At 46.9% G+C, this 22646-nt stretch overlaps 1 protein-coding gene and 1 long non-coding RNA gene across 2 annotated transcripts in view; one reads left to right on the top strand and one right to left on the bottom strand.

Moving 5' to 3' along the window:
* The window catches only part of LOC117580896, a 102016-nt gene that overhangs the window by 69406 nt on the left and 9964 nt on the right, over positions 1–22646 (bottom strand). Inside the window, exons 2-3 of the mRNA XM_034267656.1 lie at positions 10632–10736; positions 8649–10544 (exon numbers count right to left, since the gene is read on the bottom strand). Coding sequence (XP_034123547.1) covers positions 8649–10544; positions 10632–10698 — 1963 coding nt within the window. The 5' untranslated portion in view covers positions 10699–10736. The remainder of the gene's footprint in view (positions 1–8648; positions 10545–10631; positions 10737–22646) is intronic.
* LOC117580897 lies at positions 12584–13104 on the top strand. Its single transcript, XR_004573611.1, has 2 exons — positions 12584–12686; positions 12758–13104. It is a non-coding gene; the product is annotated as an uncharacterized LOC117580897 (long non-coding RNA).

Raw genomic sequence — 22646 nt, 5'->3', positions numbered from 1 at the left:
CGTGATTAATACACATACTTGTTGGAGTAACTGTGCTCAGATATTTGTGTTCTCATTTCACCGAAGAGAGGGAACTCAAGCCTTAGATTTCATATTAGAATTTATCCGCACACCTGGAGTGTAAGGAGTTTGCTTAAAGCTGACTCTAACTTGTATATCTGCATAGGAATATGCCAACATATTAGCTTCATTTTGTGTGTAACTGTTCCTTGAATATTTTATTTTGTTTATTCTTTCCTTTGCGCTTTGTTTTCTCTGTTTGTTCATTCGTGCATCCCCTGTCGATACGCATCAAAAGCGACCAAGGCCAGAGGGTTAAGATTCATTGATTGGCCCAACAACAAAAGGAGTGCGAACTGCGATCATTCGACATGATACGATCTTTGGCCTACCCTTATGGAACCACTGTTTCCTCTGCCCCAAGCGATGACAATGAAAAAGCGGAAGAGGGAATAAAAAATAGAGACATACGATCGATTTGCTGTAGGATCAAATCGTTATGTCGACCATAATCTATTTTAGTCTTAGAGCTTACCAATATTAGCAAAGATCCCATGTGGATAGGTGATTTCTGACAAGAGTTGAAGAGCGGAAAATATGGGTTTAGCTTTTGTGTCTGGATGGAATGATGATTCCCCACTAATTTAATGGCAGATTTAGTCACCGCAGTGTGTGGATGAAAGGAAACTCTCTTTGAGATTCGATCTTTCAAATATGCTTGGCTGCTCTCAGCCTTTGTGTTATTCCTGGGCTTGTTTTAAGGAGCGTTTTGTGCTGTTCCCTGTCAGAGCATTTCGTTTCGCTGCAACAAAGTAGGGAACCTAAGAAGAGCTTCGGCTGCGAGCTGCTTGGAGGAGATCTGAAGAGCACTTCTGAGCAGGAAACGATATTTTTGGTTGTGTGGTTTCTGCCTGATGCCTGCTGCCTGCTGATGCTGTTGCTGCTGCGGTTTGTCGTTTGTGATTCTGAGATGTTGTCTGGAGCATGTCTATCATCCTCGCCTCGCTCGTCTGTCCAACATTGTCTGCTTCCGGCTCACAGCTCTAGGCCACGCCCAGGCTCAACGCTTGGCCACATAAATCATGTTGTTGACCAACGGGCCAACGGCAGCAGCAGCCCACTGTCATCGCCACAGCAACAGCCGCAGCAGAATGCGTGCCAAAAACGTTTTGTGCCACAAAATGCTGGCCATACGCTTTTTGGTTAGCGAGATACACTTATACGCTCTTTTAGCCATTATTTTTGTTGCGATTTCAAGTCAATCCAGTTGCTGACAGTCGAACATAAAAACTTAATTAAGCGACAGAGAGGCAGCGGGCAGCGGGCAGCACAAGTGGCAGTGGCAGTGGCAGACGGAGCACTCGGAGCACTACATTTGGATGCAAGTACACTTGTTTGCCCCAGATTGCTGTGCCGCTGTGCGCGGCTTCTAAATCAAATAACACAATTTTTTCCTTTGGCTTTTGCTGAGGCGAAAGTAATGCGGCTGGGTCAACGGTGCGTATGCGCGATGCCGCTAACCTGACTGGCTCTCAGCCAACTGAAGTGTGGGGCGGCCAGAAAAGGGAGCGAGCTGCAGTAGTTGGGGGAGTAGGTGCCAAACACACACAATCTCAGGCGACTGATCAGTGGCATGCAACACAACCGACAAAAGACAAAAGACAAACGACAGACCAGAGGGAAGAGCGAAGAGGGACATCTCGCTTGAACTTTTCTCTCTCTCGTTTTTTCTCGCATCACGTAAAGTGGAGCAATGATCCGATGTGGGGTAAAGTGGGGGGCTGGCCAGTAGAGGGGGAAGTGTGTGTGTGTGCAACAATTGGCCAACTATTTTGGTGGTGACTTTAATTGGCTTCAGCGCGAAAAGATCCACACGAAGCCCCCAAAACAAAACGAAAGGAAACGGACGTAGGCCCACTGCAGATGCATTCGTTTTATTTTGGGATTTAGGATACCAAATCAATAGTGAATAGTGCAAAGAGTGCCTTAAAATATGCCAATAAAGACAGCAGCTACACAGCTGGGTTGAATATAAATTATTACTTAATTGCACTTCAACCAATGGCATTATGCACCAGCTCCCTGTGTGCTTAGGTTATAAATGAAGTTGATAACTTTGTTGGTTTCTCGTTTCCCAAAACCAAAACATAGGAAATGTTCCAATTCACAGAAGCCACAGGAGCTTGTCACTAATCGTTTCCATTTTGCATATACTCTTAGAAATATTTGATTAATCTTTTACTAAATGAATTGACATGGCAAATATTGAAATTAAATCAGACAAAGACAACTTAGTCTGGCCTCACTGTATCCGTAGATCCCATGCAACGCGATTGAGCCCCGAATGGTTGCGGCCTAATGGTGTCAACACCGAAAACCAATTGGCAAAATGTAGATCTCTCAAAGGAGTTTGAGCGCGCAGGCGCTGCGGCCTTCGCTCTCAAAGGAGGCTCACAAATTTATGGCTTTCAATTGGCATTGACAGCGATAATTGGCCGCGTGTGCCTCAGCCATATGGCATACATATATTGTATGTATATTTCGGCCATTAATCATCTTGGCCATGGCCTACAAAATAGATGTGCAGAAGCAGATGCAGAAGCAGAAGCAGAACCGAAGCAGCGGACAACACGGTTCCACTTTCCTTTCAACGACAACGCAAAGTTAGCTAAATTTATGGATTGAAAGACAGGGAACAAGACACTCGCTCTAAACACTATTCGTATTCAAATTGATAGCACAAATAAATGTAGTTCTATCTGCGAAATTCAATGGAAATGGAAACTCTCTCTCTCTCTCGCCTTTACAGGACAAAATAAAATATTTCTTGTGGGGTTTTGTCGGTGTGAGAGATAATTATAGGATGGCAAACAACAGAAGAGGGAAAAGTCAATGAAAAAAGGCAATGTGGCAAGAATATCCTGAGAATTTCCTCGTAAAACCTATTTTAATTGGTAAAGTTGATATTCAGATTCATTCAATCATTCAGATAAAACGGAAACTTGGGAAACGCTTACGCTTGAAATGGGATACAATGTGAGAAGGGTAAAGTTGGAATAAAGAAATTATTTTTAAGTGGGAAAATACACAGTATTTGCACAAGAATTGTTAAGTGAATGAAAAGCATCTGCGAGTAGCAACAAATCCGTGGAAATTCAGGGATTAATTATAATTAGACAGCACCTCATTATGGATGAATGAATTTTAAAATTGCCTTCGTCTACCCACTCATCAGTTAAGGGAGCGAAAGATTACTTAACTCCGTGTGCTCCTCGCGCTTTTGGAGAATTTTGGAGGCCCAAACCGCACATGCTGGTAAAACTTTTTCATGCACCTCTGCAAACTCTTCTTACAATAAGAATGAGTGTGTGGTGTGGATAATACGACTTACGATAATTAGTTATGTTTTGCTCAAAGGTGGTTCAAGGTAATACCAGTTCAAAATATGCCATTAAACGCACAACAACTATTCATAATTGCCATATATTGAAATAAATATATTTATATACAATTTTAAAAAGTGTTTTGGCACTCGCCTGTCCCTGAGACCATTTGCCCTCTTTAGTCCATTCACAAACTTTGCTCTCGTCAAAAATGTATACAAAATTATTCTAAATATTCTGTGAACTGTGTTTGTATTGGCAAACCCCTTAACAGAGTGAATCTGTGAGCCTTGAGGAAGGTAATCGGCGGAAAGTGTTTCCATATCTCAATGGACATTAACCGATGGAACTTTTTCGGTCACTTGTTTATTTTTGGGTTTTTTGCTGCAGTGAGTACAACAGTACGTATGAGCATTGTTATAATTTCAGATAACTTTTAGATCGACGATTGTCGTTTGTTACATTGTTTGCTGGCTGCTGGCTGCTTGCTGGCTGCTTGCTGCTTTTGTGGTTTGTTATTATGCAAATTTTGGCCAACAAATGCCACGGAAAAGCAACAAAAAACACACACACAACGCTGCTGAAGCTGTTCCTTCTCTTTTTGTGTGTTGTTTTTGTGGGTTTGAATTTTAATTAATGTTGCGCATACGCTGCGGTGTATACCCTGCAACTCCCATGCCTCATCCCCATCCCATTCGATCCCATCCCGAGGTGTGTTCGAAGCGGCTGCCGAGCAAAAAGTATGCCAAGTAAATACAGTTTTTCAAAAATTAAATAATGAGCACATTTGCTTTTGCTTTTTCTTTTGGGTTGTGTTTTTGTTTTTTTTTCTCTTCTTCGACTGCTTGTTTTTAGTTGCAGGCAAAGTCTAAACACTTTCACTAAGCAGCAGCACAGACGGAAAAAAATCCCAATCCACCAAAGGCTACACGAATTTCGTGTCGTACATGACAAACTCCCTGCTCCCTCGACGTCTCTGTCGCTGTCTCTGGCCCAGGGGGGGGCTGGCTGAAGGGGGGCTAAAGAGTTGCCCTGTACTGCAGGAATGTGGGGGGAGTTGTTGTGCCGACGATGGAGATGCTAAACGGATTCAGAGACAGCGTCGTGGTGACTGCAGAAATGGAAGTGGAAGTGGGAGGACAACAACGAACGGGCTCAAAATGGTTGATGCGGATGGCTCATCTTATGCCTGGCCAAGTGCCACAAAGTACACCTGCAAAAGGGTGTTTTCCCTACCAATATGATGGCTGAATATAATCTTAAATGTTCCAAAGATATTTTAAAATCGTTGGCACAACAACATCTGGCTGCATTGACTCTGATTATGGTGCATTTTACGTTGCAGCTAATCATAAGATTTGGCAAAAGATTTGTTCTTTAATTGCTGAATTTATTAAACTATACCTAAAATGAAGTGAAGAAAATGAATACAGTAGGGGGAGAGTATCATCAGATGATGATGAAGGAAAGGAGTAAACAAAGATACCATCGAGTGCTTTGAGAGAGTTAATTGCCACTGGTACTGGAATGATGATGGGGGGGACTGGACACTGATGAGACTCTGTGGCGAGTGGGACTCTGTGGCGACATTGATTAACGAGTGCTTAGTTAGAGCGGCACTCAGACACGCGCTGCTAATGCCACAATGCCACCAGACACATATTTGAGGATACAGCAATGATACAACAGTCGACAACCGACAACCGACAACCGACACCCAACAATCATCAACGATGGACCACAGCAGCAACAGCAAAAGTCAACAGCAATTGCTCGCCACAACAAAAGTGCAATAATAATTTTCTTACTCTTGCTCTCCCTCTCCCTCTCTCTCTCGCTCTCTCTCTTCACCCTATTTTATGCGCTTTTGGTTTTTTCTTTCGCATTTTTATGATGAATAATTGAATGGGCTTCTAGGAACTAATTTCAAGAGAAGAAAGGAGAGAAAAGTACAAAAAAAAAGGAACTACATATTTCGAATTGTTTGTATTTTTTTTTTTACCTCATATATGTGTGTGCCAGTGTGTGTGTGAGGTGTATATTGGAACACATTCGATCAATTTATAATACAAAATTAATAATGAAAACTATAAATATAAACAAAATAAGTTAGATGAAAAGTATTTAAAAAAGCTCCACAAATATTACTGCTCCCTCTTAGTGGTGCGTCGAAATATTTATAGGATATCTCTTGGGCGACTACAATCTTGCTTGGCAATTTTTTGGCTGTGCTCTCCAGGCATCTGTATAAATACTTTGAAGTGCTGTTTTTTAATTGCAAACCCACGTACCACCCCCCCACCTGATGATTAATTTTTGGACAGCCCGAACAAGGCAGCGCGAAAGGGAGAAGCGAGAGAGAGTATGGGATGGGATGGGAGGTACTAGATCAACAACAGTAAAGAGCTTTGACAGCTTTAAGTATACGCATTTATTTCGAATTTATTTCAAGTTAGTCTGTTGCACTCTGTCTGCTCTGCTCTGTGTCTCTGTCGATGATCGAGAAATGTAGAATGGAGGTAAGTACCTATACATATATTCGCATTCTATATGGAAACCTACAGCTGCACACAATGTGCGTGTCACTGGGCATTGACCCAAGCAACTCGGCCACTAAAATGTTTCCAGAGTACGCATCTCTGCATGAACCAATGTCAGATGGTTGTTGCTGCTGCTACTCTATGATGATTTGTTGCTCTTGAACTCGTGCTGTGGCTGTGTGTTTTGCAAATTTAATTTAGCTGCAAATGCAACAACTGTGGCTTATCCTTTTGCTCTGTAGATAGCACTAACTTTTGCTAGTTTTTAAAGAAAAATTCTTTGCTCTACTCTGTAGTTAATTGTTATATTAATTATTATTATCGAATGTGTCTTCTGCTCGTATTTGGATTGTCCTAAACATGGTTTTTAGTTACATTTCTGTTAGCATTCTGATCCGTTGTTTCTGTTGCTGTTCGAGCAAGGTTTCCGTTGATACCTCTAAAAGATATCTCTCTAGATACTTTTACTTACTCCCCCTATAGCACCATTGTAGCTTTAGATGTCTCTAGAGATCCACCAAATACGTAATTAATACCCAAATGGCTATTCGCTTATTTCCTGTATTCTGCTTACATTTATTTTTGCATCAACTTTGCCCTTTTTCTACAGATTTAATCTTAAACAAAAAATAATATAATATAAATATAAATATAAATATAAATGGATTGAAATTCGTTTATTTTTGTCCCGTCCCGGTGCCCGTCAAGAGCAACTACAAATCATACTACTAGTGAGTCATTCCAATCCAATAGCAAATTACGCACAAAAATAGCTTCAACAACAATTTGGCAAGACACAACGAGTGTGGCAAACGGGCAGGTTATACCTAGGTATGGTGGGGTACGGGGAAGGTGGATATGGAATGAATCATCTGGCCAACGGCTGGTCCAGAGCACTGCAATTCCCCGTTCCGTTATGCACTCAGTTTGTGTGTTTTATGGTAGAAATATAAGTAGCAATAGGTTGGTATACGTTTACCCACATTTCAGAAGGACAACTCCTGTGGCATGTTGGTGTGGCAGACCCAAATGGCTGTGGCGCCTCAGCGATTGCTGGTGTTGCTGCTGCTGCTGCTGCTGCTGCTGCTGCTGCTGCTGATCCAGAGCGGATTTAATCAATTGAAATGCCATTCTGTCTCTCTCTCTCTCTGTGATGTGTCTCTTTCTAGTCATGGATCATCGGGAGGTCGTACAGCAATTGCATCACTTTTACCCGCTCTCGTATCACAGCTAATTATAGCCCGACGACGCAAAGACGCACATTAATAATTTGGATGGAATTTTTAAACAAATCGCTCGCTGATTAACTGAACATTTTCGGCCGGGGCATTATTTATAAATCAATACAGCCGAGTGCGAGTACAAATCAAGTGTCAACGCCTCCCCTCAAAGCTGGAAGCTGTAGCTGAAGCGAAGGGAATCACCCAATCCCAATCACAATCACAATTTCTCAGTGTCTTTTTTGTTGTTGCTGTGTTTTGTGGAGTAATCAAAAGATAGCCGCACAGACACACACAGCTACAGGAGATACTCTCAGGCAGAGTGCACAGACACAGGTGATTTAACAATTAATTAAATAATATTTGTCATCCACTTGCACTTGCAAAAAGCACCAAACAAAATTGTCAAAGGAATTAAAGTTTATGTTTTGTTTTGTTTGTGGGAACCGGCGAGCGCGCGCGACTCGAAAGCAACTGGGAAGCGAATGGCACACAAAAAAAAAAAGCATGCGGCATGCCCGACAAGATCGATTCTACTGAAAACCACATCCACAACGAATGCCGAGCGTGAATGTGAATTTGAATAGAGCCCCCAGAGCTCGAGTCAGAGCCAGTGCCAGAGCCAGAGCCAGAGCCAGTCAGGCAGTGAGTCCGCGAGTCCGCCAGCAGCGAAAAATACAACCGAGCAAACCGAATGCGAGGGTTCGTCCAAGCACTGGGCAAAAGAAAAAGCAAAAGCAAAAGCAAAAGCCATACAGCAGAGCAGAGCACAGCACAGCCACCAGAGCATGTGCCACACAAAAATCATGGATCGTTGGGTTGGCTGTCAGTGCCGCCTGCCTCCCTGACTGCCTCCCTTCCCGCTTGCTACGTTGTGCATGCCAGTGAGCTGCTGATAAAAATAAAAAAAAGAACAAACTGCTGCCATGCCAAAGGGGATCCGTCCGGGGGGGCCAGGCAGGCAGCCGCGATAAGATGGTACGGAAAAATGAAAAATGTGCTCCAGTTGCCTCCCTCCATTACGAGCAACTGGCGGCATCTGTGGGGCATGGCCTGAGCATTGCCCAGCGATCAAGCAGCAGCGACATCTGTGAGACGCGCAAGCAAAACATGAAAATAGAAGCGACGACATCTACCGCTTTCGGGTTGAACGTGCAGACGCCAATCGCCACTACGCGGTCAAGAGTTTCTCTAAAACAACCAACAGATGGCGCTGTTGGAACTATGCCAAGCTAAAGAATTTTTTAATGTGTTTTCCACATAAAAACGAAACCCTAACTAACCAAAAATAAAGATTAACTATTGCTAAAAGCACTGGGGAATAAAGTTAAAAGCTAAAAACGGATGGGGTCATTGCTTAGGCACACTCTATACAGAAGCACCATCTGTAGGTGGGTAGCAGCAAAAGTGCTCAACAATAGATGGAATAGATGGCGCTAGTTCCCCTCCAGATCTAGAGGGTGCTGAGTCTCAGCTCGATTAATTTAAATTTGTTGTCCACTCACCTTGCAGACCCGCATCATTGATGCTCGATGTGGACGTCGAGAATCCGGGCAGCTTACGCCAACCCTTGCGGTTCCAGAAGCTGCGCGCCTTCGACTCCGTTGCCGTTGCCACAGGCGTCATGAGCTGTACACCCGTTCTATGATTAAAATTTAGATGATGATTTGGTCCTGGATCCTCGGCAGCCCTGATGCGGGCGCAGCTGAGTATGCGTCGGCCGCAGGAGGCGCGCGTCAGGAAGGTGCTGCCGCTGCCGCTGCCGCTGCCCACGCCCATGCCCGCCTCATCGTAGACAGTGGCTGCCCGCTGAAAGGATCGACAGCTCTGTGTGGCCATCGTGGACATTGTGGCGGAGGCTGTGGGCGTCTGGCGGGCGCACTTGATGTGCTGCGTTTTGGTGAGGCGCAGGCTGCCGATATAACTGGCGCCGCTGCTGCCGCTGAAGCCACTGTCCAGGTCGCAGGCGGTGCCCGTGCCCCCGGAGGTGGTGGCTGCCGCCGGAGCCGTCTTGAGCGTGGCCAGCAGCAGCTGCTCCACGCCGCCGCTTCCAGTTTCGCTGCTATCACAGATGTTGTCCGCCGATGTGGAGGCGAGTCGCGCCAGCAGCATTGACGGCTGTCCGCTGGCCGCCGTCACGCAGACAGTGGGCTTGGGGGGCGTGGCAGAGGGACAGAGGGGCGGGCCACTGTCTGTTGTGGCACTGCCATTGCCACTGCCTTCCCCCGTGGCACTGGGCTGCTGTGACACTTTGGGCGGACTCTCCGGCATGAGCATGGCCTCCACGCTGAGATTCAGCTCGCCCAGAATCTTGTGGTGGCGACTCTGCACCCGACGCTGTTCCTCCTCGACCAGCGTCTGATTGAGCGAACCCGCCGAATGGGAGCCCACAGCGCCCCTCAGCTGATGCTGCTGCTGCGGCTGCTGCTGCTGTTGCTGGTGGGACGATGGCTTTGGGATCATGGCCGAGGAGGACTGCAGGGCGGCCGCATTGATCTCCTCGTAAAAGTTCTCGCTCTGTCCCAGGCCCAGACGGGAGGCGGTGGCCAGCTTGTGGTAGCGCGTCTGGTAGGACTGCAGGGTGGCCGGGGAGACGAGCTGCTTGTTCTTCTTGCCCTTGGACAGCAGGGCGCGTATGGAGTTGGGCGGCGGCGGCTCGCTGGATGAGGACGAGCTGGAGCAGGAGGAGTTGGTGGATGTTCCAGCCGTTGCCGCAGACGCTGCTGACGCTGAGCCGGCACCGGCCTTGGTGGCTGCCGCCGCTCCCTCCGGCCGGGGCACATTCGAATGGCGCATGGCAGCTCCTGGCTCATAGTACGCGTAGGAGTAGTCATGGTGGACATGGTGCTGCAGTGGATGCTGCTGCTGCTGCTGCTGCTGCTGTTGGTGGTGCTGCTGGTGGTGCGTGTGGATCCTGCCGAGTGTCTTGCTCTGGCGCGCCGCCAGCTGTTTGAGGTGGTGCGGTGAGGTCTCCTGTTCGTTGCAGATCTCAATGGCATCCGGATCGGGATCCGGATAGCGGGGCAGCAGCTGTCTTCTGCCTCCATTCCGCTCCAGCAGCAGCGAGGTGGACACCCCGCCGGTTGCCGCCGAGGAGACTGCTGCTGCCGCTGCTGCTGCAACTGCAGCTGCTGCCGGCGGCGGGTAGTCCGGTGGCGGTGGAAACTGCAGACAGTGCTTAGCCACACCCACCCCGTGAATCCCCTCCAGCTGCTGCTGCTGCTGTTGTTGCTGTTGTTGCTGTTGTTGCTGGAGCTTTTGCTGCTGCTTGAGTCGCTGCAGCTGGGTCTGCTGCTGCGTGTAATAGTTCTGATTGGCGGGATGCTGATGCTTCATCTTCGAGTGGACCAGAACCTTTCCCAGGTGATGGCTGTGTCCTCCAACCACTCCCACTCCCACTCCTGCGCCCACTCCCACTCCCACACCCACTGGCACTCCCACACCCGCACTCCCGCTGGTGGAATTCACAGGGTTGGCAGTGATGATGCCCGTCGTCGGACCCGCGTTGGAGTTGCCGCTGTTGTTGCGTCTGCTTCCCAGGCCCAGGCTCTCCATGGCACATGGTTGACTCCTACTCCTCGCACTGCTTCGATCTGCAAAAGAAATAAGCGCACAAGTATTAATACTCATTGTGGGAAATTAAATCCCACAGCTCTACAGCCTTGTGGATTCTAAGAACGCTGTTAAAGCGAGTTAAGAGAGCGCGCCAACAGTGTGCTGTTATAGAGTGCAGCCTGTCTACTGCTTTTAACACATGGTCGGAGGGTTACAGTGCGCTGCAACTGGGCTGTTGGTGGAGAAGCATTAACAGGCTGTTAAACTGGGCTGCTAACAGCGCTGTTACTCTGTTACAGCTGGCTGCCATGTGACAGCTCAATAAACTTCTTTGTTAATGTTTACAGATTAGGCATCTCTGTGAGTCAAATAATCACAAAGTGGCAAACACAGAGAGCTTATATGTAGAGATGTCTGCTGTTATCTTTTCTGTCGAATCTATGTGGGATGCCAGAGAGACCAGCAGTAGAGTTAACAGAGAAAGTAACAGAGACGAAGTTAGGGACTAGAAGCAATCGCCGAGAGGAAAGAACCAGCCACAACGATCGAACAAACACATTACATGAGCTCAATTCTTTGTACTTTAAGTTCATTTAAGTTAAATATAAGCAAAATACAAAATAAATACATGGAAAGTAGATACAATTACTGTTACAGGCGCATCTTTTGGAGATCCCTTACTCTGCCAGATATTTGTTTAGTTTAGTTTAAATAATTACTGCTACCCATGATGCATAGACTTTTATCAGGAATCAAGGAATTTTAGTAGACATAGTTGTACACCTGCAGAAATGCCATCCCTGTCTCTCTTACTCTCTTCATGGAGTAGTATGTTGAACAAGAAATACAAATAGGAGCAGGTGCCACAGCGAGCCAGCCAGCCAGTCATTGGATGGATGGTTGGGTGGTTGGGGGTTTGGGGGCTTCCCGGAACTTTGACCGCTTGGCGGCACGCTCGAGTGCGGCAAGTAAATGCCGCATTCAGCGCTACGGCTTTTCAGCATGCCACACACAATCCACACATGTCGCTGTGATTAATTGCCGCTAATTCAACAAAGTTCCTGGACTCTAACTGCGACTCTGACTGCGACTCCGACTATGTTCCTGACTTTGACTCTGCCATGGCCAAAGGGTTTTTTCTCTACGTTTTGCTAAGGTTTAACTGAGCATTAATTTAATTGAAAAATAAAGCAGAAACAAGAAATACGTCTGGCTGGCTGATCCAAAGAATCAGGCAGGAGTGCCCAGTACCTGTACCCTGAAATCATTTGATGATGGATGAACAGAAAGTCAGATTTTTGTGCTCTTGCTCGTATGGGTACACAGTAAGAGTGTATCCCAGCCATAATACTGGACTTGGATCAATTTCAATGATGATTCATTCAGGTGTAAGGAATGATTACAGAAGCCTCGCATTCCAAGGACTGAAACTCGAACATGCAGCGAACTTACTTCATCTGATCACACTTTGTAGATTCCTTTTACATAGGTAAGAGAAGCATTCTTTGTGGAATGTGCCTGGCCACTTTTGTACCCGTATTCTCATCATAATTTCAGCTACTTTACTGTCGTCTAAGCAGCCACGAAGTCGGGCTGTGGCAGATGATATTTTCAGTGGTTTGGCAAGATTATTATTCAGATAAAGGACAGAGGGAGATAGGTAGGAGGGTAAGAAGATCATTATTAAAGGAATTAGTATGAAAGAAAGATGCTCATATGCTTGAGAGAATTGAAATGACTTCTAAAGTATGATTATGGGATTCAAAAGCCTCACTATCTATTAATTTTTTAATGTTAAACATTTTATCACACACTTCCCTTGAATTTACAAACTAAAATCATAATCAAATCATCTCCGAAAAGCAGTCTACTCCATAAAGTTCAACAGCTTTGAACACACATATCAAGTAGAATTCATTACTAAGCGACTACCAGTGGAAACAAATCCAAAACTACAAACAAAAACTGAGAAACAAAACTTCCTGCAGGTAAAAGAAAAAAAAACCCAAGTAAAATCGAATTTAAATTCATAATATATAATGAATCCCTCTAAATGCAGTTGCAGTATGCTGGTCCATGCTGAAAAGGTCCTGACTGTGGTGCAGGAGCACCGCAACACTCTAAAGTTTGCCTTGGCCTTTATACTGGCCATATTGATTCTGATTGAAGTGCTTAAGAAACCTGTGACTGGGCCTGTGCCTCGCCCCTCCCAAGCTCCGATGGCAGATGATCCACCAGAGACTCCTCCTAAGAACATGACTACCCAGCACCGATACAATTTGAGAAACACCCCAGCCCGTCGTTCCCGGACAGGTTACTGATTTTCATTTCAAAAAGTTTTCAAAATTTCAAATTTTCAGGATAGAAGCATCAATAAATTATAAACCCTTTTGGTGATTTGGAATACTTTTGAGAGCGTTTCATTAAAGACTTGAAGAGAGAATAAGTATTCCGAGCTTAAAAGAGAGTTGGATTTAGATGATCATTCAAACAGAACACGTTTTGTTTTGCCCGTGAATTATTATTTGCCAAGTGCAAGGTTCCATTCTACCTTAGCCCAGGCTCAACTGTACACCCGTAGAGCTTAAGCTGCCTGTAAAATGCCTGCTGATAAGGAATAGTATCAATCGGTTGATCGGAGACCTAGTTATGCCGGTGCCTGCATATGCCATATGCCATATGCTCGCCCCAACAAGGTCACGCAGTTCTCCCAAAGAAGCTCCTTCACGGGATAAAAAATATAATAAAGTTGACGATGATAATGCCACCGAAGTTACCCAGAGATTCTTTCAGCAGCAGCAGCAACCGCCGAAAGACAGAGGCGAAAAATGCAATTGGTAATTTGAGTAGATTTCAGTCGGGTTCTTTTTCTCTCTCTCTCGTTCGCGGCGGAGTAGGTGTAACCCGAGACGGAGGCTAAGAACTGGGCAACTGGGCAACTGGACACGAACGATCACGTTTGGCACACAGCAGGTCCCCAAATTAGCGTCTAAATTTAGCTACTCAACAAATTGAATCGAGCTTTCCAGCAGAGAGGGGCGGGCTCTCTCTCTCTCTCTGTCTCTTTTTGAGCTTCTTCTTTGTGCTTCTGGAATTACTAAAGCTCTCTGCGTGTGCACTTGAATCTGCAGCAGGGGAGATTAGGGTTTGGGGACGGACCACTGTGGAAACATCAAAAACCCCTAACGCATGGGGAGCATTGTCAACAGCCAGAGATACAACAAGCGGCAGGCGCAGCAAGAAATGAGTGGGCGTCGAGCAGGGAGCAGGGAGCAGGGGTGCAAGGGTAAGGCAGTGCGTCGGTATAGCAGTGCGGAAGGGAGTAAGGGTACTGCAGTGCACGATGGAGCGGAAAGGGACCCAAAGGTACAAGATTGAAAATACCAGGGGGCGTAGCACTCGAAACCTTGGGCACAGCACTCTTGAGGCTCTCCCTGGGCTCCCGTGGGTCCTAGCAACGGAACGTGGAGGGATGGGGGAGACCCTCTTGAGCTACCCCGTGCAGAGGGAAAACCGCTTCTTACCTCCGTCGGGATCCTAGGGTAAACTTTCTGTGCTGCACTGTTCTGTTGCCTTAAACAACATCCTTCCCATATGTACACCCGCACGTGGAATACTCGTATGTGCGTAAGCTTTCTGCCCCTTTCGTTGGTTAGTTTGCTTGCTTTTGTTGTCTCTCTACTCTCTGTTTTTCCTCTACTGTTTCACAATTTGAAGACCTACCCAACAGTGCACGTGGAGAGCAAAGGGCATGCCGTTTTGTTGTGCAGGTTTGCTACCGATGGGTGCTGCCGCATGACGCGCAGTTTGTTCCCCATACTAGGTAGGCTGCAGCTTTAACTTCAGAAACAAAAGGGAAACATCGCCCGATTGAAACATCACAAAGTATTTCAACTGCACGGCATTCAGATATATATTTCAAAATAAATCGAAATAAAATTAATAAATATATTTTAGGTAAGTAAGAAGTAACCTCCATTATGCGCTAATATTAGACTTTTTATACCCGGTACTCGAAGAGTAAATAGGATATATTGTATTTGTGCGAATAACGGTTGTTTGTAACGCACAGAAGGAAATGTTTCCGCCCCATAAAGTATATATATTCTTGATCAGCACCAATAGCCGAGTCGATAGAACCATGTCTGTCTGTCTGTCTGTCTGTCTGTCTGTCCGTCTGTCCGCCCACCCCGTCCCGCAGCTTATATTTGTTTTTTGCACATTCTCTCATTCACAATCTGCTTCGCGCAGACACGTCTCTGCCTCTGCAGCGTCTCTGCCCTGACTCTGCAGTGGGTGGCTCTAGGGGAGGGTGGCGAGCTAAAGGAGCGTGTTGGCGTGAGTAGTGTTTCTGATGTAGATGACAGATAAAGAAAATATGTAAAATTTGACAAATAGCCGCTAAGGTGCTGATGAAGTGCCGGGTATAAAAGTTGTGACGCGTAAGAAGCGTCTCACTCGTCCCTTCTCGTTGCTAGTAGTTTAAGCTGTAGAAGTTGTAGTTGCAGTAGAGGCAACAACTTAAAGCAAAGCTTTCATTGTGCAATTTATATTTGCAAGTCAAAAATTAAAGTACATCCTCAAGTCGTGGTTGTTTGTGTCTCTGTTTTTTTCATAATTTTCCCTGCCATGCCCCGTGGGCACATTTTCCATGCAGCTTGCTGAAAGGAAAGTGAAGTGAAGTTGCCACATGGTTGAGGGTGTGGCATGTGAGGCAATGATGCAGCAATGAGGAAGAGTGGAAAATCCATCAAGCATCTTGCCAGCCCCCCGACGATGGATGCGTGGCGGAAGTCTTTCTTTGCTTTGCTTCCTTTTCTCACTCTTTTCATGCCTCTCCCTGCTCTCCTTATCTCGTCCTCCCTGCCAGTGTCTTTCGCTCACTCTCTCAAGTGACTTTCGCTGATTGATTGGGTGGCGGTTGTGCTGGTGGCTTGTGGCTGTGGTGACCCCGATGGGGCACTTAATTAGAGACACACGCACGCACCGCACACCGCACACCGCACACAACACACAGGGCGAAGGACAAGCAGAGCAACTGCAACTGCAACTGCAACAAGAAAAGTAATGTGCAGCTGCAACATAACTTTAATGGGGTAAACAGAAGGAAGGCCATGCCTACTCTAAACACTCCATGTCCCATGCTCCATGCTGCATGCCCCAATGCCAGCCTCGAGTGTCGAGTGGCTGCGTGGCTCCATGGCTGCATGCCTGCATGGCGCGTGTGCAACAGAAGCTGCAGCAGAAACAGCAGCCACAACAGAAACGCATTGCGATAATTATATGCTGAAATGCTGAGGCGGGGAGGCAGCAACAACCCCAGGCAGGCAGGCAGCACACAAAGTGTTGCATGTTCTTCTATCATATTTACAATTTATGTGTCGCCAATTCACTCAGCCTCCGAGACACCCAACTCCCCGAACTCCATTTGCAACAGCCGGAGATCGCCGGAGTCCCTGTGCCCTCGTCCAGATCCATCCAACCATCGGATGATGCACGAGTGCGAACAAGTAATTAGAAAACATATCTCGAATTTTGCATTCGCCTCTTCCGTTTGTGCAACTCCAGAGTGTGGCTGCAGCTGCTTCCCCATTTCCCATTCCCCATTCCCCCACCTTAAGAGATTCCTTAGCGTCTACTTCTTTGGAGTTTCTCTGGGAGATGCCTTCTCAGAATTTCCCTTCAAGTTTCCCCAACTAATCTGAAATTATCTTTCTTGATACTTTAATAGAGATCCTCCAGGGGATCCAGCTCTCCAAACACTGAGAGTTGAACCAATTAAGAACCGTGTCCCAGTCCTACATATATCCTTCAGCAACCCTTCCATGCAAATGTGTGTGTGTCCGAGTGGCTGTTCCCCTTGTTTTCCTTCTTTTTCTCTTACTCGATCTGCTTTTGCTTCTGGTTATTCGCCTTGTTGTCACTCGCTTTCGTTGATTGTTCGGTTGGGTGCATTGACTTGGCCGTGTCCGTGTCCGTGTCCGTGTCCTGCCTCTGCTCCTTTCTTCGCATTGTCAACAAGTGCGAGTGAAGCGGACGTTCCAAAGTGAAAGGATGCACCAAAATGCACCATCACTGAGGAGTGTGTGTGTAGAAATGGGGCAGATCCATGCTAGTTTCCCCAGCTGCATCTTTATATCCTTCAACAGAATATTTGCCTGCAGTTTAACCTCCCCCTCTGTTTTCCACATTTTTGTTTCATTTCCTTGCCAGCAAGAAAGTAAAATGAAAACATCAGGAAGGGTGCAGTGCAGTGGGGTTTGTTTTTTGTTGTCCGCTTAGATACTGCAGCGGGGATAAAGGTGAAACCATGATGTGCGCTATCTCGCATCCATCCTATGCATATCCTCAACCCATTCAGCCAAGGCCCCCGCCCTGGCCCCTCTCTCGTGATAAGCTTCATTGGATGTGCTGCATGTTCATTGCTTTTCCTGCTCGTCTCTGGATTCTGGTATCCAGGTCTCTGGCGGCATTCTCTCTTGCTGCCTTCATGCTAAAGTGTCGTTTTCATTTGTGAACATTTTGTCAATTTCTACGCTTTCACTTTTCGCACAAAAACAGAAACATACACTCTTAGACTCACCTTTCTATCCACTTTGTCCCCCAGCCACACAGCGTTGGCTTTGTCTTTTGCGTTCGATTTTCAAGCGTTGACTTGCTTTGTATTTTTGGAGAAAACTTTAAAAACCGAAGTCCCCCAAAATCGTCAAAAGATTTTCAGGTGAGTAAAGCAACATTTTGGGCTTGCTTCAGTAATATATATTCCCTTCCATTTAGTGAAGGATCAATCATGCCTGTGCAAGCTAAAAATATTCTACGACTTATTCGCCAGACCCTCGGCAATCTGATCAAGATCTTCCGTCGTGGCAACTGCCAGGGAGACCCCGATCGCCATTATTATGTCTCATTCAAGGCTCAGAAGGATGACGAGCAACTGTATCGCTCCAGTGAGTGCTTCAGCCTGGATGGCTTCGACAGCGATGAAAGCGATGACATAAAACTCTTCAGCATTATCAATAGTCAGACGCGCATTCCATTTTAAACAAACAGAAACAAGACACAGGGGCAAAGGGGACAAAGGGCGGGGCTGGTTTAATTAAATTATTTTACATGTTATTTATTATGTTACGTTGATCTGAGAAAACAAAATTGTTTTATTTCGATTTGGTGTTTGGGCATTGAAATTGTGGGTCTTGCCTGGAGCTTTCATGGAATTGTGTGTTGGTTTGTGGCAAAATTCTTAAAGTCCAAGTGCAACTCGAAAGCTATTTTCCTGGCTCTGCTCTGAGAATTGAAGTGGCAAGCCTACCCCTAAGCCAATTAGTAATTAAAAACCCAGGAAAAACTTCTATTTAATGAGTCTCTTATGTATCCTAAGGATCTTTTTGGTGTTGTAGGTTGAGGCTGGCTGCTGGCTTCTTGCTTCTTTTTTGTGTGTTTTGCATACAGCAACCTGCACCTGAGGGTCAAAGATCTCTCTCGCTGTCTGTTTTTCCATGTTTTCTCCAACTCTCGAATGTATTTACACTTGGCAGCAAATTATGCAAAGGCAAATCCAAAGTCACCCCAGAAGATTCTCAGGAGCAGGACTTCAAGATGCTGCTCCCCCACATAATATTTGTTTTTGTGTGAAAAGCAAACTACATCCCGGGTACACATGCTCCACATAATTACATGGATGGATGGATGGATGGATGGACGGAATGGTTGGTGCACCCAGGAGGGATCAGTAGGCAGCATTCCAGTTGCATTGTTTCGACTCCCCTCAGAACAGAACAATGCCACATGCTACATGCCACATGGCTCATGCATCTAGCATTGGGCATGGGTCACCTTTTTTTTGTATTTTTTTATTCCTGCCATCAGGATGGGCTTGGGGCTTGGGGCTTGGGGGCGTCTCCATCTTCTTTATTTTGTGCACTCAAGCGCCTTTTACTTTGTGCATAATTTCTTAAGCCTCTGCATAGGGGTGAGGAGTGGTGGCAGGTGCCGGGTGCCGGGTTGAGTCACAAGGTCACTGGCCCTTGCCACACTGAGGCATAGCACACACAAAAGCCTCTTCCTGATCCCACCCACTGGTCAATGCAATGCAATTCATTAATGATCTTTTGATTCCCTTGAAGGAAATGAAAAATAAATGAAAGATTGATTCTGCAGAGTCCCCAAACCCAAACCCAAACCCACGTCCAGTCATTCTCTCTCGCTCCTTGCAATCCTTTTCCCTGACAGTGAGGAGTATCTCCATGTCCGCCTGCTCCCTCCTGCCTGTTTGTGTGTGTTCCATTAGGAGTAGCTCTTGGGCATGAATGAATGTCATCATCATCGTCATCGTCATCGTCATCAACCCCATCCCCACTCCCCGCCCCGCATTACCATGGGTACAAGTGGTGGGTGGGAGGGCGGCTCACATGGGAGAATGCCAAACCCAATCCCCGGTGGAGTGTGGAGGAGGCAAGGGTGAAAGTAAAAATTACACTTGCAACGCGCGCGTGTGGCAGCAAACCCCAAGACCCCAGCCAACAGATTCTTTTTGTTTTTTCTCTTCTTTTTTTTTTTTTGCATGCAGCAGCAAACGTCAAAGGCAAAACAACAGCAACAGCGACAGCGACAGAGAGAGAGACCAAGAGAGAGAGAGAGACGTTTGTGGTGCTCATATCCCGGGGTCCTGGGCTCTGACTGACAGGGGAGATATTCCCGTCCGAGAGTGAGAGAGAGTTGGGGGAAGAGCGAGAGAGTTCGTTAAACCTTTAAGCATCGAAGTTTTCATTTCTTCACACAAAAAGCAGAACAGCAGCAAGGAGCCCCAGAACGAACTACAAACGGAATGGAAAGGGGAATTCGGGATTCGTCTTTGGGTTTTGGGGTTTGGGGTTTGGCGCGAATCCTTTCCTGGCCTGTGCCCGGGGCAGGTCGCGACTCGCTCGCTCTCTCTCTCTCTCTCTCTCTCTGGCAGAGATACTTTGATGCCAAGTGGCGACTCCAGCTTACCAGCAACCAGCTCCACATCTCTCTGGGTAACACTCCAAAACTTAGTGGCGCTGACAAAGCTCACACGGAATGCTCGCACTCCATTCCATGGGGTGGCAGGCGTTGACAAAAGTCAATGACTGTTTGGCGGATTGTCGCATAAGGGGGGGGGAGGACGGTGGAGTCGGCTCCAGGGTTGAATCAACCCAAAAGTGCGTTGCGTTAAAATTTAATTAACAAGCGTCAAACCACACGGACACGGACACGGACACGTCACGCACTTTTCTATGAGGCCATCCATTCATCCAGCCATCCATGCCTCCACGAGACACTTGACACCTTGAACCACCAATTGATGTGCCAACAGAGATTATTTTGGGGGAGGGAGGAAGCGGCAGCTGCTGCCCACGGCCCACAGAGATCACAGAGTGGGAAACAATGTTTCTTGGCCCCTGTTGCACCTGTTGTCTGTTGTGCCACTGATTTCCTATCTCGGATCACACACGAAAACCCCAAGGTTAACTGATCCTCAGCGATCTTCGCTGTTGTGCCTGCTAATTGAGGCTTGTAAGATTGTTTGGCAGACAGCAAAACAGCAAGGCAGCAAGACAGCAAGACAGCAAAAAGGTTAGATTGCCACCTTGCCCAAGCGTTTCACCAGAGATCTTGCCACAGAGATCACACGCGATCGATCTCTGCCACGAGGCTGGAAGGTGCTGCCGCGGTAGCTGGAGTGTAACTGGGCAGCCCGACAGCATTTTACTTTCTCTTCGGCTCATGCGATCACTCTAACAATGATCTTCATTCCCAATCCCCAGTGTGGGGGGCTGACACATCAGAAATTCTCGAAGGAGGAGTCTTCAGTACATTGTCCGCTAATTGATTTTGCTGCTTAAGTTTACAACGCGTGAATTTCTTGCTGAAATGTAACCGAAACTGAACACCCATGTCAGCTGGAGGCTCCAACTGTGAGATGTGCCTGACCTCGAATGTCCTCTGTCCGCTGTCCACTGTCCACTGTCCGCTGTCTCAGTGTTCACGTGTCCGCGGCTTGATGGTAATCGGCTTATGACTGCCTGGTTTCATTGTGGTCTGTGGACTGTGGACTGTGGGGCTCTGGGCTTTGGGTTTTTGTTTTTGTAAATGATATGCGTTTCCAGTGGCAAAAAGTGACAGTGCTAATGGGCAGAGGATGCACTGGCCAAGCCACAGACTGGGACTGGGACTGAGACTGAGACTAAGGCCATGCCATGCCACGCATAGCTAAGCTCCATCTGTTGCCACTCCACACCATCCCAAGCATCTCCGCTTCCCTCGTTGGCTGATGAGACTGAGGCTGAGCCAGAAGCTGCAGCTGAAACTGAAACTGAAACTGAAGCTGATGATGATGCGCTCAATCAGATGCGCTCAATAAACTTTGTAGCTACTTGGCATTGTTCGAATGCCAAACTGCAGTCTGGGGAGTTACGCTGCCGGAGCACCGGAATCCCTCACTAAGTGGCCAAAGTGTGTCGTCGTCGGGAGTCGGGAGTCGGGCTGTTGGAGTGTCCTCTCTGCTGCACGTCCCACAAGTTGTTTGTCGGTTGATTGCTGTTATGTGCTGGTATGCAACGCTTAACACGCCAAGTCAATTAAATGTTCGCTTCCGCAACTCTTGGCCTGAAAGGAAAGTGTAGCAAGCGGCTGGCTGCCAGCAGCTGAAACTGATGCCTCTCAGCTCCTCTATAGAGGGGAATGGGACTGGGAATGGGAATGGGAATGGCCAGCAGCAACAAATGCAGCTCATGTTTGATGTATCGCACATCCCAGTGTGGATGTGGACGAGTGGACACATGGACGTAGGACGTAGCTGGGCTTGGGCTTGGGCATCGGGTCGGGCCGGGGTCTTAAAGGAGCCTGTGGGATGGAAACTGGGTCTGTGGACGGACACTGGGCAAAGTGTCGATGAAGTGTTTATGGCACAAACAGCAAACATCAAAAGAGATTCCAATGGGCTCGAAACATGTGAAGGGGAAAGCAGTTCGGAACCTTTTTCCTTCGGCTGAGATTTCTTCAATGAAACTCTGGAAATTTCTCAACAAATAAATGTAAATTGAGGGAGTAAAAGGGAGCTAGTTGATGATCTTAAATATTCCTTAAAAAATCCACAAAATCCATCTTCTAAATGGATTTTACTTTCCGCTAAGCACCACCGAAAAAATGTTTGAATAAATGCAGCTACATTGAGGGGCATACATGAAATTGTGGCCATTTTCATAATCATTTTGTGATTTGAAGCTAATGCTGCTGCTGTTAGGCACTCCAGGCACTCCTGGCACACTCATTCTCCAGCTACATGGAGTGGCATCCTCCCAGATGGGGCAATGACTCGACAATTGCCGCACTGCATTGGGGCAGACATCATTCAATTCGCGCCGCGTCATCGTTTGCATCCATTTGTGCAGTGCGCTGGCTGCCGTTAGATGTAGTTTTGCAGTTGCAGCTTGCCGCTTGACGATTGCCGCTTGAGCCTTAGCCAGAGTTGAAGTCATCGCTGTGGCATTAACAATTAATGTGCCACAGCGGGCTACTGCTGCTCCACTTTGGCAGCCATGCCACTGCCACAGCCACCCAATCGCTCCTGCGACTGTTCCTCTCCCCCTGCTCCGCTGAAGACGTTCATTAAAAACGTTTAAGGCGGCGGGTAAATTAAAGTAATTGCGCATACGCCGCGTTAGACGCTGGCATGACAATGGCAAATTGTTTGCCATATGACAAAATGAGGCTCGTCAGCTCCTTCCCGCACTACCAGCTTCCAACTCCCATCACGCATCTGCCATCTCCCATATGCCTTCAGTCATCTCTCGCATCTCTCTGCCATCTCCCGGGAGCAGCGAAAGAATGAAAAGAGCATCTTTCAATCCATATCCCAGCTGTCATTTTGGTTAAGTAAGCTTCGGGCACGACGACTGCGGAAGAGATTAGTCGAACAAGTTCTCTGG

The sequence above is a fragment of the Drosophila guanche genome, unplaced genomic scaffold (assembly GCF_900245975.1).
Source record: "Drosophila guanche unplaced genomic scaffold, DGUA_6, whole genome shotgun sequence".
NCBI classification, from domain to species: Eukaryota; Metazoa; Arthropoda; class Insecta; order Diptera; family Drosophilidae; genus Drosophila; species Drosophila guanche.
Note: the sequence above shows the minus strand (reverse complement) of the source record. Positions and strands in the feature narration are given on the sequence as shown.